At 43.8% G+C, this 15,759-nt stretch overlaps 1 protein-coding gene across 2 annotated transcripts in view; it reads right to left on the bottom strand.

Moving 5' to 3' along the window:
• Nucleotides 1-498: 498 nt before the first annotated feature.
• GOLIM4 (golgi integral membrane protein 4) overlaps nt 499-15,759 on the bottom strand; it is a 69,650-nt gene continuing 54,389 nt past the window's right edge. For both annotated transcript variants that reach the window (XM_054982290.1, XM_054982291.1), the window contains 6 exons: nt 13,276-13,352; nt 12,280-12,401; nt 10,252-10,422; nt 7,114-7,182; nt 6,788-6,868; nt 499-5,330 (listed from right to left, as the gene is read on the bottom strand). In XM_054982290.1, coding sequence (XP_054838265.1) covers nt 5,172-5,330; nt 6,788-6,868; nt 7,114-7,182; nt 10,252-10,422; nt 12,280-12,401; nt 13,276-13,352 — 679 coding nt within the window. In that variant the 3' untranslated portion in view covers nt 499-5,171. The remainder of the gene's footprint in view (nt 5,331-6,787; nt 6,869-7,113; nt 7,183-10,251; nt 10,423-12,279; nt 12,402-13,275; nt 13,353-15,759) is intronic.

The raw sequence follows: 15,759 nt of genomic DNA, 5'->3' as shown, positions 1-15,759 counted from the left end.
ATGGCCTCTTAATTACAAAGCTACCTTACTACACGATCATTAATCCAGAGATTTGAATTTATATATTTAAATATCTAGTAATTGAATAGCTACTAATGGATATATCTACTGTGAAATTGGAAATTTATAACCATCTATGTTTGTATTATTCAGTTAGTTGTGGAATTTTATTGGCAATATTGTACTTTACAAACTGTTAGAAATTGAGGATTGTTGTATTTAGTTGTATTTTGTGATATTGTTTTTGAAAAAGTTAATTAAAAATAAAACTATGCAATTTTTAATCAACATAATTTGGTTCACCACCAGAATGATTATTCTGTTAACTATCAAAATGGGATTCCTTCCCACAACTTGGTTCCGGTGTCAAACAGACTGGATTGAGATGAACCAGGTAAGATATGTTTCAGACTAGGGAAAGAAGAGAACAAACAGAAGGACACACATAGAACTGTGACAAGCCACCAAGAACTAGAGCAAGAAAAAAAAAACAGGATCTCAGAGTCTACTTTTTATTGATGGCACCCAAATATGCCTCAAATAATTAAATACAGCCCCATTGCATTAAAAATACACACAAATTTATCAAAATAGTTGTATTTCCAAAGATTATGTACATATTTTACATTTTACAGTTGTATATGTAAACTGGGACATCTCCCCCCCCTCCTCCCCACACATACAAGATAAATCCTAATTATGGTAGTTAGAAAAGCCGACATAAACACTGACACACAGTCCTATGAAATGTGAAGGACAGGCTTTTTTAAAAAAAACTATATAAAATTAATTTCCAAACATCTACAAAAGCAAATTATCATCAGGCAAGTATGAAATTAATTATATTACATTCAGATAAAAAAGTGGGTTGAAGTAACAGAAGCCTTCAGTTATGTATCGTACTCGGTTTCTTTAAACAGACAGGGATGCTTCCCATCAGTGAGCAGGCCTCTGTAGCTAAATGTTGTCTCCTATGTTGGAATAAAGTAGAATTTTTTACCTCAGTGAAGAGGACTTTGTATTCCTGAGGGATGGTTCCAGGACTGGTTTGTACAGGCACAATTTCCAAAGTGAGACTGCACAGGGTACACAGAGAATTCAGTCTTCCTACCTTTGGGTAACCCATGACCTGTCTGCATCAGAAGGCCTGCGTGTTGGGCTACGAGATCTAATCACTGCAGAGAGTTCTGAGATGCTTTCATACTGTGTATGGCAAGGCCCACTGGGCTCAGCAGCTGTCCTGGCCGAGTTTTCAGGATCCATATCACCTCCCGCTCACAATGTATTTCTAGGGACAGGATAGCATGACAGACATAACAAGTGACACAGCTTGTCTGCAGACATGACTTGAGAAATCCAGCTGCAAATCTCACCAAGGGTGGACCCTCAAATAGCTTCACCGTGACCACAAAAAACAATGCCAGGATGCTGCTGTGTTATCTGAGGGCATGCCATGACACACATTACAACATCCTCAGATGAGCACAATTGAGAACAACTGCCAAAAGACCACTGGACACAGTTGGAACTCCACAACGTAATCCAACGGGAACGGAGCTGAATGAATCAAACTAGCATCACCAAGGCCGTAATTGCCAGGCTAGCCATTGCTCTTCTAGGACAGTCTCCTACATCTGTTGCTCCACACCCATCTTTTCTCTGGCCAAACATGGCAGATTTTCTAAGGAAACACAGCCAACGTCCTTCTGGTCACTACTATAATTCTGGAGGGATAAGCATGGCGACAAGTGCGCAGAAGGCAGAGTTCTTGGGCTCCGGTCCTTCTGGAACCATTTCCAGTCCTTTCAGTGGGGGCTGGAGGGGTTCAGGGAAATCAAAAGTACCAATGACCAGTTCAGGGGGATTTACACAACTCTGATTAAGCTGTACCACTTTAAAAAATAAAATTATATTATCAGGGCATTAAACAAGGAATACATATCTCCACCGTGTGTACAATTAAGGGACAGCATTTGGATTGTCAATCCCCAGTCTCCAGCCTTCAAGGGGACACTGCAGAATAAAGCTAAAATATTGTCACTAGAGAAACGTCATCTGCGACCATTCCTCAAATGATGGTAGCCTTTCCTCTTGACAGGAGAAATGAAACATGACAAAAAAGTGACCTGTGGGTAGGGTGATTGGGACCATTATGCTCGTACTGGACATATGCGTCGTGCCACATTTCACACATACATGTACAGAAACACTGACCTGGATAAGTATTTACAGATGACAGGCCATCAAGTTGCTACTACGTCTTGCTTCTGTTGTTAAAAAGAATACTAAATCGAGTTTCAGGCAGAGTTTACAATCTCTCATCACCGATAACCAATCACAATAGTTGGAAGCATTTTTCACATTTGTGCATGGAGGTGAGGGCTCACATGTGACCGTTCCTCCATGAAAAGCTACAGTGTCAAGGACAAGACGAAGCTAGAACCCTTTTCCCTGACATGCTTCTTTTCCAGATGCAGAGAACTTTTTGGAACAGAGAAGCCTGAAGTCACATGAGCTCCCAACTGCAGTATGATGCAATACAGCCCACACACAGGTTTTCCACCTCCAGATCAAGTAAGATCCATGGGGAAATCAAACTGGGGCCCGAGTAGATGTGGTAGTGAGATATCTACGAACAGATGTGCAGATTTTTAAGGCTTATAAACAGGCTGGAGAAGAATTGAGGGCTGATTTGGATTAGGGTGAACACACAAAGCTGCCTATACTGATCAGACCATGAGTTGCTCAAGGTCAGTATCATCTACTTTGACTGGCAAAAGCTCTTTAGGTTCTCAGGCAGAGGACTTTCACCTCACCTGCTGCCTGATCTTTTTAACTGAAGATGCCAGGGACTGAACCTGGAACCTTCTGCATGCAACACAGAAGCTCTTCCACTTACATGGGCCATGACTAGCGTACACTAACCACCACCACCACCCCGGTATTTTTCAGATTCGGGTATCTGGATTACCATATATATTTGGTACTCCCAATATTCGAGTCCAAAAATACTAGTATGGTATTCAGATTTGGGTTTTATTTGGAATTCCAAATATATTCAGCTCCATTATTCCATATGGGGGAATCTTTCAGGGGGGAGGGAACTAGAGGGGCCTTTTTCAAGAAAACTGCACCAAAATTGCTGTCCACTAAAGCCTCTCCAAGTTTCAAGTTGATTGGGTCAATGGGCCCAATTCTATGGACCCCTGAAAAGGTGCCCTCACCACTCTTCATTATTTCCTCTAGGGGGAGGGGTTACCATTATCCAATGCTTTATCCAGGGCAAAGGAAGAAGCCTAAAAAAGAGCCCTAGCCAAACATACAAGAGCAACAATACTGGCCAAGCCTCCCTATGCAAGCAGAACCAACAAAGCCCAACAAAAACATCAAACTGGAGAATCCCAGCAAAGCCAACACCAAATCAGAGGATCCCCACAGAGCCAAACTGAAGCAAGAGATACTAATACAAGCCTAAAGAAGCAGTGTCACTTATAGGTGCCATACAGAACTCATAGCCAATGCAAGCCCCACAGAACCAACATCATACCAAAGAATCCCAGCCCCCAAACTGGCAAGCCAGTAGCCTCAAGGCAGTCAGCCAGAACTGGCAACGGCATATGGTAAGGCAGGCAACACTGACGCAGACACACACACACACACACACACACACACACACACACACACACACACACACACACACACACAGTAACACTGCCTCCTTTCCCTTTCCTCCTGCAGCAGGGAAACAAGCTGCTGCAACTTTTAAAATGCAATTCCTGCATATACCCGATTATATCCAGATGATCCGCAAATGTAAATTCCGATTTATACGAATATACCTGACTATATATCTGGATACACCCAAATAATGCCAAATATGTATTCTTCAGACATATTTTTAAACCAGGCATACCAAATCACACATCCCTAGTCATGATATAGGCTTTCCCCATGAATCTTTTTCCTGATGCAAACTGAATTTCAGAGTCAGCTGATAATTCAATCCCTATATAAGCAACTGTTAAAAGTGTAACATCTCTAAATCTACGAGACTGTGCTCTTTAAAATCTTGTGGATTGTGTCCATATTTTAAAATTAAAACACCACAGAGTTAAGGTCACAAGCGCTTTGGCACCCCTTGCAGCATGAGCAATAAATATAAACGTTTGATGCCAGCTACTTTATAATGAGTCAGACCTTTGCTCAAACTAGCTCTATTGTCTACTCTTGACTGGCAGCAGCTCGCTAGGGACTCAGGCAGAGAAAGGTTTTTCCTGACATCTGCAATTTATGATCTCTTAAGGAGATGCCAAGATTTGAACCCAGGGCCCTGCACTATGCCCTAACCCCTTTGTGATATGGGGGTGGGGGGGTGGGGAGGCTACCACATGGTTAGAAGCCCACTGCTCAGATCTTCCCACCCAAACCTCTCCCCATCAGGAGAAAGGGCAATGACTGTGTGGCAAAGGACCCAAACAATCGGTCCCATTCACAACATCGTGGTCTTTGTACATATACTACCGCCACGTTAGATCTCACCTCAGGGGAGCAGTTCCCATGGGGCAGTATGTGAGCTGGTGGTTTGAAACATTGCTACTCTTAGCATGCTACCTCAGGGGCTACACCAAATGCCAGGTGTCCCCTGTACAGTCTCTGCAAATGAGATTCAGGTCTAATTCCTTTAAACTGAAGGTGACTGTTAAGGCACTATATTGGACAGGGCTGTCCTGCTGGGTGTGTATGAAGGCTCTGACTGAGAGAGGGCTGGAACACCGCCCACCTCCAGCCTTTCAACATACATCAAGCGTAGGCACTAAGGTTTCCCCCCTTACCATGCATCAGAAACTAAACATCAGAGGCTATTTGGACAATGTGAACAGACCTTTGTTTAAACAGGTACTCAAACTTTAAAAAAGAAACACTATAAAATTATAGGGGGTGGGAAATAGAAGAACATCCTTTGTATTCTTTTTCTTGTCACATACAAACTGATATGAAAGAAATGCTAATCTAATAAAATACTGCATTTATATAAACGGCACAAGAAATAAAATAAAAAATGAAGATAGATATATAAGAAGGTAAGCTCTATCTTTCTCCAGCATCTACATTTTTTTCCTTCCAAGCAGGTTACCAATTTGTCAAGTGACCCTTTGTGGTTTGACCAAGTTTCACATCTCTCCTCGTCTGTGGGCTTTGGCTGCCACGGCGCCACCCTCTTCCTCCTCCTCTTCCTCCTCCTCGTAGTTTTCATCGTGACCTTCTTTGGGGTTGGTTTCTTCTTGAATTTCTTGTTCTTGATCTACGCCTTCACTCATTTTCTCTTCAGCCTGAATGGGCAGCGCGCCAGAATGTCAGAACAATGAGAACAAATCATCCAACATTTTGAAAACAGAATAAAACCACACCTCTGGTACTACTGCATCAGCTACGGCAAAACATAAAATGCACATTAGAGAGCCAGAAGTTACAAAAGAGAATAAAAGAGGTTCGTTGCATGACTGCAGATGGTTCAATTCAGGAAAAATTGAACTTCAGAGACTCCCTTTAGTTCTATTCTATGGGTATGTACTTGCTAGAAAGATGCAAACCTAACAGAACCCTAGCTGCAGTGTCAAACATGCCCAGCAGACAGTGCCTGACTAGGATCTGGGACACCTGTGTTCAAATCCTGACACTGCTGCAAAGCTCTCTGTGTGACCTTGGGCCAGTCACACTCTCTCAGCTTCATCTTTTGGACAGGGTTGTTTAAGAGGATAAAATGGTGAAGGTAAAACCATATAAAGCGTTGCTTGGATCCTTGGAGTAAGACTGAGTCTTTACTAGAGATGGGCACGAACAGTGTTACGAGCATCAAAACCCCACGAAAATGGCGATCGCGCGATCATGACCCGGCGGATTGTGATTGTCCGCGGCCAATGATCCAGCGGTCAGGAGGGGCCTGGATTGTGGTGTTCGGGCTCAGTTCGGGAATCCAGACACTCAGGCGCCAGCAATCTATTCCCCTGGCAACGGAGCCAGGGGAATGCCTGAGCTCTGTCTGCCCTCCTTCTGTTGCCCTGGAAACCCAAATGGAAGCCCAGCTTTCCCTGATCAGCAGGACTTCCTTCCAACCACGGAGCTGCAAAGCAGTTACAAATTGGGAGAAGACACCCAGGGGAGGGAGGGGGAAGGGGGTGTTCTGTAGCCATGGGCACTCCAATATCATCCCTGCAAACCCTGATAGGCAGCTCTGACGGCCAAACACAGACCTCCTGTGTTGCTGAATGGGACCCATGCTTATAAATAGCCATGGGCTGGGAACAGTGGTGCGCCCTGCTGCGTTTTCTACGATCCACGATCCGGGTTCGGTTCAGGGACAGGAGATGGTCGTTGCTGTTCGGGAATTTGGGATCGTGGTCCGCACCGAACCACGATCCACTGGTTCGATAAATTTTTTTGGTTCGTGCCCATGTCTAGTCTTTACATCTGCTGGCTGTAATTTCTTATTTTTACCCGGAATATGGTTTGAGATGTTGGTCAGTTGACCACTCCAGTATTGCCAACTGACTGCTGTTGCTTCTTCTGCTGCTGCTTCTTGTCATTCATATCCTGCTTTCCTTCCTACTTTATCACATGGTTCTGCACTCTGTCCTCAGAACAACATCCCAGAGATCAATTCCAATTTGGTTGTCTAAGCCATTATTTTAACCATTACAACCAACCAGCTCTTCAAACCCTCTGAACCAAGCCTACCTCCCCAAACCTCAGGTGTCTGCCACATACATTGGGCATTTTGTCTACATACATTTTCGTCATTTTCTCCATAAGGCTCTACACCGTTGTGTTCCAGATCTCTCTTCTTCTCTTCAGTCAGATCTCCCTGAGCCTGTAAGAAATACATACACTCAACAGTGGAACAAGCAAGGCTTCATTAAAGTCCACGGGTGTCTCACTTGCACCTTTAGAAAGATGCCTTCGTGATATAAGGAATAGGAGGAGAATTCCAGCAGAATTCAAAGGAAAAGAATGGGAATTTTCTTCTCTGTTTATACAAAAGAAGAGGTTTATGCTACTTGCAAACCCCAAATCCAAAAGTATCCTCAACCCTCCATGGTCCATGGTTTACATTACCTCTTCTTCTCCCTCCTCCTGGTATTGCTCGTCTACATTGTCTTCTTGTTGATCAGGGTTACCCACCATCTGCAGACAATTGAAAGAACAGAACTGATTAATGTAGCTGTGAATGTAGCTGACACCTCTGTTTGGCAGCAAACATCTCTGCTGGTGCAGCATTTACTGAAACACGTCTATTTACTTGTTGGTTTGCACTCCAGGGAACTGAAAGCAAGCATAACGAAAGGCAAGATAATAGATAGCAAGGACCTGTGTCTCAAGGACTCTTGATTCTCTGAGGTTTAGTACAGATAGAGCTACTGATTGAGTATTTAACCAACTGCTCAGAGATGAAGACCCTAACCTGGATAGCCCAGGTGAGCCCGATCTCATGAGAGCTCAGAAGCTAAGCAGGGTCGGCCTTGGTTAGTAATTGGATGGGATTCCTCCAACGAAGCCCAGGGTTACAGAGGCTGGCAATGGAAAACCACTTCTATTAGTCTCTTGCCATGAAAACCTCACCAGGGGTCGCCCTAAGTCAGCTAGAGGGCACTCTCCTCCTCCTCCTCTCAAAGATGGAGAGCAGGCTGAAAGATGGCGTGCTTCCTCTACTCGATCCTTTCTTTCTGCTGCAAATTCTTCATGTTCCGCACTCTCCCCCTTACCAAAACCAAACATGCCTGCACCCATGTTGATTGCAGCTAAAGCTAACCAAGCTGTCATTGTAAGCAGAATTAAGAACTATGGTTTGAAGCTAGATAAAAAGAAAGAAGCCTGGTAAGTCTTAACCAAGTGAACAGCACTGGGTTGGATCCTACCAGCTTTGCTATTGCCACAAGAAGGAGTGGCAATCTTGTTCATTTCCCTCCCTCATTGCAGCCCTATCAATCCTCCATGGCTGTTTGTTCATGGAGATGCCAGGACTTTTGGAGGGTGGGCCCCTCTTCCCTCTTGCGCCAGCATTGGCAGGACCCAAACCATTAGTACCAATCAGGGCTTTTTTTTCAGGGGGAACGCTGGGGAACGGAGTTCCAGAACCTCTTGAAAATGGTCACATGGCTGGTGGCCCCGCCCCCTGATCTCCAGACAGAGGGAAGTTGAGATTGCCCTCCACGCCGCTTAGCGGGGCCACCAGCCATGTGACCATTTTCTCCGAGGGCAACCCACTGAGTTCCACCACCTCTTTTCCCAGAAAAAAAACCCTGGTACCAATACAACACTTGATAGAGGTTAAGGACAGAGGAAAGACGAATTCTCACTCAAGACGGGGTAAGACGAGAACATACAGAAAGTCCTACGGACTCTTCTTGCTCATAATAATTCTGCTAAACTGTGGAATGTCTACATTGGCATGAGAAGCTTTTCAAGATCTTGGCTTTCATTCTTAATAACTTTGACTTGAAACCCTTCCCAAACAATTTCATACACAAGATCCAGGTTGTGTTAGATTCAAAGCCGTATTAATTGAATAAATTGAATTGAATAAATGAATTGAATAAATGAATTGAATAAATTGAATAAATAAATAAAAAATAAAATAAAATAATATTACTGAACTTTCTCTCAAGGAGCTCTGTCAAAATATAACATAATTTTCAGGAGCCACTGAGGAAAAAAAAACTTTTGTTCAAACAGTGATTTAGTAAATTGAGCTATATTATATGGTGCTGTGTTTTTATTATTAACAGATATATAGTTTTATTATGTTTCATGGGTGGTTCGATTTTATTTCGTTGGCTCACATGCTGCTTTGAGTTCAGCTAAAGAAAAGAGGATAAGACATCTGAAAGAATGCAGAATATTCAGTACAACTGAAAATGTCTACAAATGTATTTTCTCAAGCTAAGAAGTACAGTATTGTAATTACCTGTATATAACATATGGTGAGTTGGATCCAACCAACTTTTAAACACAACCTTGACCAATTTCCTTCCTTACTATAGCCTACCCCCACTCCACCCCACAAGGCTTTTGTCCATACACATTCCATGAGCCTCAGCACTGTGTTTTTTCATGGTTGAAGGGGATCCCCCTTTTCTTTTTCACCAGCTGAAAGGCTGGTTGGGTCCCACACAAGTTGGCCGAGCCTGCTGATGGTCCCCATGGAACTTGGCTTGGCCCACCAACAGTGGTGGCCCCTACACAACTTGACCTGGCCTAGTGGCACCAGTGATCACTGACTTTTCTTATGAAGCGGCTGCTTAAGGATGGGAAGGAGGGAAAGCTGAAGATGGGGGGAGCAGATAAAGTAGGTGGGAAGGAGAAAAGGGAGCAGGAAAAGAGGAGCGGCTATGGGGACTGCCAGAGAAGGGACTGGAAATAGTAGGGTGGGGGATACATAGGGAAATAATATGCCTCCCCGCAAGTCCTTGTGGGCCTCCTGCTTGTACTTATATAATATGGAATAATATGGATAGATGCATCTAAATTAGAACAACATTTTTACAACAAAGTATGAAAGACAATGATAAATGAGTTAGGTATTAATGCTGAGAGACTGTAAAGACCCAGTTAAGATGAATTCCAACTCTGTAATAGTCTAAATTTGTCTTTAGGGTCAGTTTTAGGACTGTTTTTTCTTGGCCAGATTAATATTATTAAAATGATTTTTTTTACCAGAGCTCAGCCTTTTTGTTCTCTAACTTTCCAGCTTCTACACCAGATAAGAAGTTGAAGGAATGGCAAAGAAGGATGAATTAATTTATATGGGGAACAAAACAATAAAATTAACCTCAATACTAGATAAATGGGAGAATAGAGGTGGTGAGATTCCAGATTTGAAACTTTATTGTTACAGTGCTAGACTTTTATAAATTAGTGGCTCAACGCAAGGATAAATCATTAATTTTGGTAGAACAAGTCTTTATATGGGTACTTTCTTAACAGAACAAATGGCCAGGAAAGTTTTAAAAACTGTGGCAAAACCACACACGCACCAGTTCCAGAATTCATTTTTAGAACTTCTCATAGCAAAGAGTCCAGTAGCACCTTTAAGACTAACCAACTTTATTGCAGCATAAGCTTTCGAGAGCCACAGCTCTCTTCGTCAGATGCATCTGGCGACTCTTTGCTTGATGTTGGAGTTGTGAAGTAACAAACAAGGCTGTGCTACTGAAGCCCCCTTGGAGAGCCCCCTTTGTCTTTTCACACACTCACCACTAAATGTTCCTCCACCTCAGGATTCTCTGGTTTCTGATCATGTGGTTTCAGCGGCTTGTCCTCCTCAGGGACAGTCTCCTCTCTCTCTTGTTCTGCTTCCTCAAACTCATCTTCTCCCTGATTGTTGGGATCGTCAGCCGGGTTGACATCATCCGCAGCTGCCTTCTGCTGTTAGGAAAGAGTCAAAAAGAATTTCAAAATCCAGTTTGTCTGGTGCATTTTTCATCCCACCCTTCCTCAAAACAGCTCAGACCGGTGCACATGGTTCTCCCTTCATTATCGCTCCAAACCTGAGTTCCACCATTGGCTCAAATTCAAAGGCCTTTGCTGAAGTGACTCTCGCCCAGGTTGGAATTTCATCACATCAGTATTTGAGAGCCAGTGTAGTGTAGCGGTTAGAGAACTGGACTAGCACCTGGGAGATCCACATTCCCCACTCTGCCACGCAAGTTTGTTAGGTGGCCTTGGGCCAGTCACACATTCTCAGCCTAACCTGCTTCAGAGAGTTGTGAGGATGAAATGGAGGACAGGAGAAGGATATCAGCCACTTTGTGTCCTCATTGGGGAGGAAGTCAGGGTATAAATGAAATAGATAGACAGACAGATTTCTCCTTAAGGCTTCTGGGTATCATATAAAATGCTATTCCTGTTTATGCTCACAACCACCCTAAATCAACACTCTGTCTATTATAACAAGCCAGGTGGTCACTCCATCCAATCGTCATCTAAATCGGGATCAAATTTAGACAGCTGCTGTAGCATATCGGTTAAATGGCTGAGCTGTGAATCAGCTCTCTGCTAGTTCAACTCCCACTACTACCATGAACTCTGCAGGTGACCTTGGGTCAGCCCCTCCTCTCCACCCCAGCTCCCCAGTTGTATTGTGAGGATAATAATAACACTGACTTTGTTCACCGCTCTGAGTGGGGCACTAATCTGTCCAGAAGGGCGGTATATAAGCACACTGTTATTGTTATTATTAATTCCTCTGAACTGACACCAGTGAATACTGCCATATACAGGGGATGAAAGTGAGTGCTTGTTTGTATGGGACCTATTTATCAATTTGATTTTTACTCTTCCTTTTTACCACAGGGTGACATGCAGGGCTCCTGTCCACACATATCTTCATAACAACAGTGTAAGGTTGGTTAAGCTGAAAAAGCACCCAAGGGCTCCCAGTATGCTTATTATAATAAATTTAAGTAAGGCTTGGTCTATACATGCTGTTGGATGAGGCGGTAAGGTTGTAGAACAGACTATCACCTCAGACGACAGTTGGAGGATCGTATTTCAAAACCTTCTTTTGCATAAAAACAATTGCTTGTAAGCAGAAAACTGATGCAACAGGGACCAGGCCAGGACCTTGTGATTTCTTTTTTAATTTGCCTGGAATTTCTGGACATGTAGGACAAATAAAAAATGGTACCTTCCACTTGTAGCCTGAAGCAGTACAGTCCATCTTCTTCCAGCTCAATTCATGGCATGTATAACCAGGCCTAAGAGACTGAGAGCTGTGAAATTCTTGGAGTGAATCTGCTACGAGTTCATTAGCTGGCCTAGGGCAAAAGCCACCAGCCCATAACTGAACAACACTGCCGTGCTTAATAAGATAGCGCAAGTTAAGTGCTTTGAACACTTGAAGTGCTAAATGTTATTACTGATGCTTACTGACTGGCCCCATTCCCTGCAAAAAAAAAGTCCCGATACAGCTGCTTTACTAGTCCAGGACACAAAAAGGACTTTCTGCCCCTGATTTCTTAAAAAACTGAAATGCGAGCAGCCATTCACTTGTATCAGTACATCTTTATTTGTAACTACCAGCTGGGGACTTTGTGTGTTTCCTTGTTTTCTCTCTATATAGTGCTGCCCATTCTTTCTTTTTGCCTCTATCAGAAGGTAAATCACTTTCAGTACGGTAACCGCTACAAAGACTGGCTCCAGTTAATGCCAGGTATAGGCAAGTCAGTTCAAAGATGCACATTTGGTAAATATTAAGGACCATCTCCAGTAAGAAAAACTCACAGCTTCCTCGTTCTGCTCGCTTTCTGCTCGGTGGTCCAGATCCCGACCCTGCTGCTCGTTTGCATTGTTTGGATCTTCCTCCTCCTCCGCTTCTTGGGCATGCTGGTTATGCTGCTCATAGTCTGATCAAAAACAATTCAGATGATTCATTCGTTGCCTCCCACATTTTAAAAAAAAAAGACCGTCACAAACGAAGCACCAGATTTGTAACCCACAAAAATACCCCAAGGCTTAGATTCGAAGGAGCCTTTCCATTAATGGAAAAGTTTCCGCCTGCGGAATATGCTGGTCTCACCTCTTCCCTCCCACTTCAGCCCAACTTGCTCCTCCTCCCATATGCTGCTCCTGAATTAGAGGGGGGATTTCATCCGAAGCGGGACGGGGGAGTCAGGGAAGTCATGCTCTGTGGATAGAACTGTCCATCAGAGGAAACATCCTGCTGGATCCAACTCCACAACTGGATGCCAAGTGAAATCTAAGACCATCAGCACAGAACTACGGGTGTATGTAGAAAACAGGCACAGCCAGGTGAACGACTAATTCACGGCCACTCCCACAACATGCGGGCATCCAGTTCGAAGCCCAATGCGATAAGCATTTCTCTCGTAGGAGGAACTGGTGCTTTCTCTTGCTTGGTTATCATCCATTTGCTTAAAAAAAAAAGCTAAGTAAGCCCTGGCAGTTGCATACAGCTCCTACTACAAGGGAACAGCTTATTCCCTTTCTGGAAATTATCCAAATGGAGAAATTAACATATTTGGTCTATTACAGAAATGGAGATGCATCTTTATTTGACAAACGGGGAGACTGTTTACAGATTATTGGAATATGAATAATAATGATGTAAGGCTAGAACCTTCTGTGTACTTATATAATGAATAATAAAAATGATTTTTAAAAAGCTTTTAATGAATGTTCAGTCGTATGTTAATGCTATTGAGTCTTGAATGAGAGAAGAACAATCTATAAAAAAAGGGTGTGGGGGAGATCACTCACTTTCATCTTCTTCCTGAGCCCCTTGCTCCTCTCCTTGTACGATATCCTGATCTAGATTGTCATAATGAGACTGCTGGCTGAAAACAGTATATAGACAGGTCAGTTCAGAGTCACAGGAGGCCTTTGCTACTAGAAAACAGGCAGGCCATTACAAACTGTTCACTTTAAAAAAAAAAATTCAACCGGCTAAGTGCTCATTTGGTATTCCAGGTCAAAAGGGATATGTGGAAGGGAAGAGAAAAAAGAAGGCTTCACTTTGCTCGCTGGCTGAGGGAGACAACAATCGTGTCATTTCCCAATAGGCCCCTTCTGCTGCCCTGCCAGCTACGATTATGTCAGCAAAGAGGAGGGAAAGGCCTTGTGCCCCCCCTCCCATCCCCATCAAGTAGGAAGCCTATCACTTCTGGAGGGCCTGGCCAGACACAACTCACCACTCATCTTCCAGAAGCCTGGGAGACCAAGAAAGAGAGCTGCCCTGCTGTCTTTATTGAATTACGTTGCTGTATGTCCGTAAGCATGGGATGGAAGCTAAAGCACATCTCCCTGTTGACCCACTACCCACTTTCAAACAGATAATACTGCTCCAACCCCTTCTTTCCTACCATGACAAAGCAAGGAATTATTACAGTGCAACAGTGGTTAAGTGGTTCAGCTGTGAATCAGCACTCAGCTGGTTCGAATCCCACTACTGCCATGAGCTCAGTAGGTGGCCTCGGGTAAGCCTCTCTTCTCAGCCCCAGCTCCCCAGCTGTATTGTGGGGGTAATAACAACACTGACTTGTTCACCGCTCTGGGTGAGGCACCAATCTGTTTAGAAGAGTGGTATATAAGTGCAGTTATTATTATTAAATCCACTGAAGACAATAGGCTTAGAAAGGTGTAACTTCATTAGGACTGCACTGTGAGGAGGGAAGTGGTTATCCAATTTTGTTCTCTTGAACTCCTGGGGTTCCTCAATGTGAAGCTTAGTTGCGGCTGGCAAACTTCCCCACTCTACCCACTTAAAGCCAATATTAAATATATATTTTTAAAATATAAATAATAAATATCCCCAAAGATGTGCAATCTGTGCTTGATTAATTTAGGAATGTATTCTCACTTCATACAGAGTGACAATAAGGCCCAGCAAGTCTTGTTGGCGCTCTGGGGGAACTCATGTGTTTCTTAACCCCCCCCCCCCGGATCTTCTGCAACAAGGAGAGATTCCATGACAAAAACTGGCCAATTAATTCATGTGGAAAAGATTCTCTGAAGGCACATAGAATATAGAATCATAGAGTTGGAAGGGGCCATACAGACCATCCAGTCCAACCCCCTGCCCAGTGCAGGATCAGCCTAAAGCATCTCTGACAAGTATTCATCCAGCCTCCTCTTCAAAACTGCCAATGAGGGGGAGCTCACCACCTCTCTAGGCAGCTGATTCCACTTTTGAACTACTCTGACTGTGAAAAAGTTTTTCCTAATATCCAGCCAGTACCTTTGCACATGTAATTTAAGCCTATTGCTTCGGGTCCTACCCTCTGCTGCCAACTGGAACAGCTCCTTGCCCTCCTCCAAATGACAGCCTTTTAAATATTTAAAAAGAGCAATCATGTCCCCCCCCCCCCTCAACCTCCTCTTCTCCAAACTAAACATTCCCAAGGCCCTCAGCCTTTCCTCGTAGGGCTCAGTCTCCAGACCCCTGATCATCCCCTTCGCTCTCCTCTGCACCCTCTCGATTTTGTCCACATCCTTTTTGAAGTGAGGCCTCCAGAACTGCACACAATACTCCAGGTGCAGCCTGACCAAGGCAGTATAGAGGGGCTATGACCTCCTGCGATTTCAATGCTATGGCCCCTTTGATACAACCCAAGATTGAATTAGCCTTTTTTGCCACTGCATCACACTGACTGCTCATATTTAGTTTACAGTCCACTCTTACCCCAAGATCCCTTTCACATATACGACTGCCCAGAAGTGTATCCCTCATCCAGTATTGGTGCTTCCCATTTGTGTGGCCCAGATGTAATACTGTGCACTTGTCTTTGTTGAATTGCATCTTATTAACAGCTGCCCACTTCTCCTGAGCACTCAGGTCTTGTTGAATTTTAATTCTATCTTCTTGGGTGTTTGCTACTCCTCCCAATTTGGTATCATCAGCAAATTTTATGAGCAGCCCTTCCTCTCCTTCATCCAGATCACTGATAAAAATATTGAAAAGTACCGGGCCCAAAACCGAGCCCTGTGGAGACACCCCACTGGACACCTCCCTCCAATCTGATGAAACGCCATTGACCACAACTCTTTGGGTGCGGTCCTCTAACCAGTTCCCTATCCACTGAACTGCCCTATAGTCCAGTCCACAGTCTTCCAGTTTGCCCATCAGAATGTCATGGGGGACCTTATCAAAAGCTTTACTGAAATCCAGATAAATCACATCAACAGAGTTCCCATGATCCAGAAAGTTCATCACTCGATCAAAGAAGGAAACCAGGTCGGTCTGGC

Source organism: Eublepharis macularius, chromosome 6 (genome assembly GCF_028583425.1).
Source record: "Eublepharis macularius isolate TG4126 chromosome 6, MPM_Emac_v1.0, whole genome shotgun sequence".
In the NCBI taxonomy this organism is placed as follows: Eukaryota; Metazoa; Chordata; class Lepidosauria; order Squamata; family Eublepharidae; genus Eublepharis; species Eublepharis macularius.
This window is presented reverse-complemented; position numbering and strand designations above follow the sequence as displayed.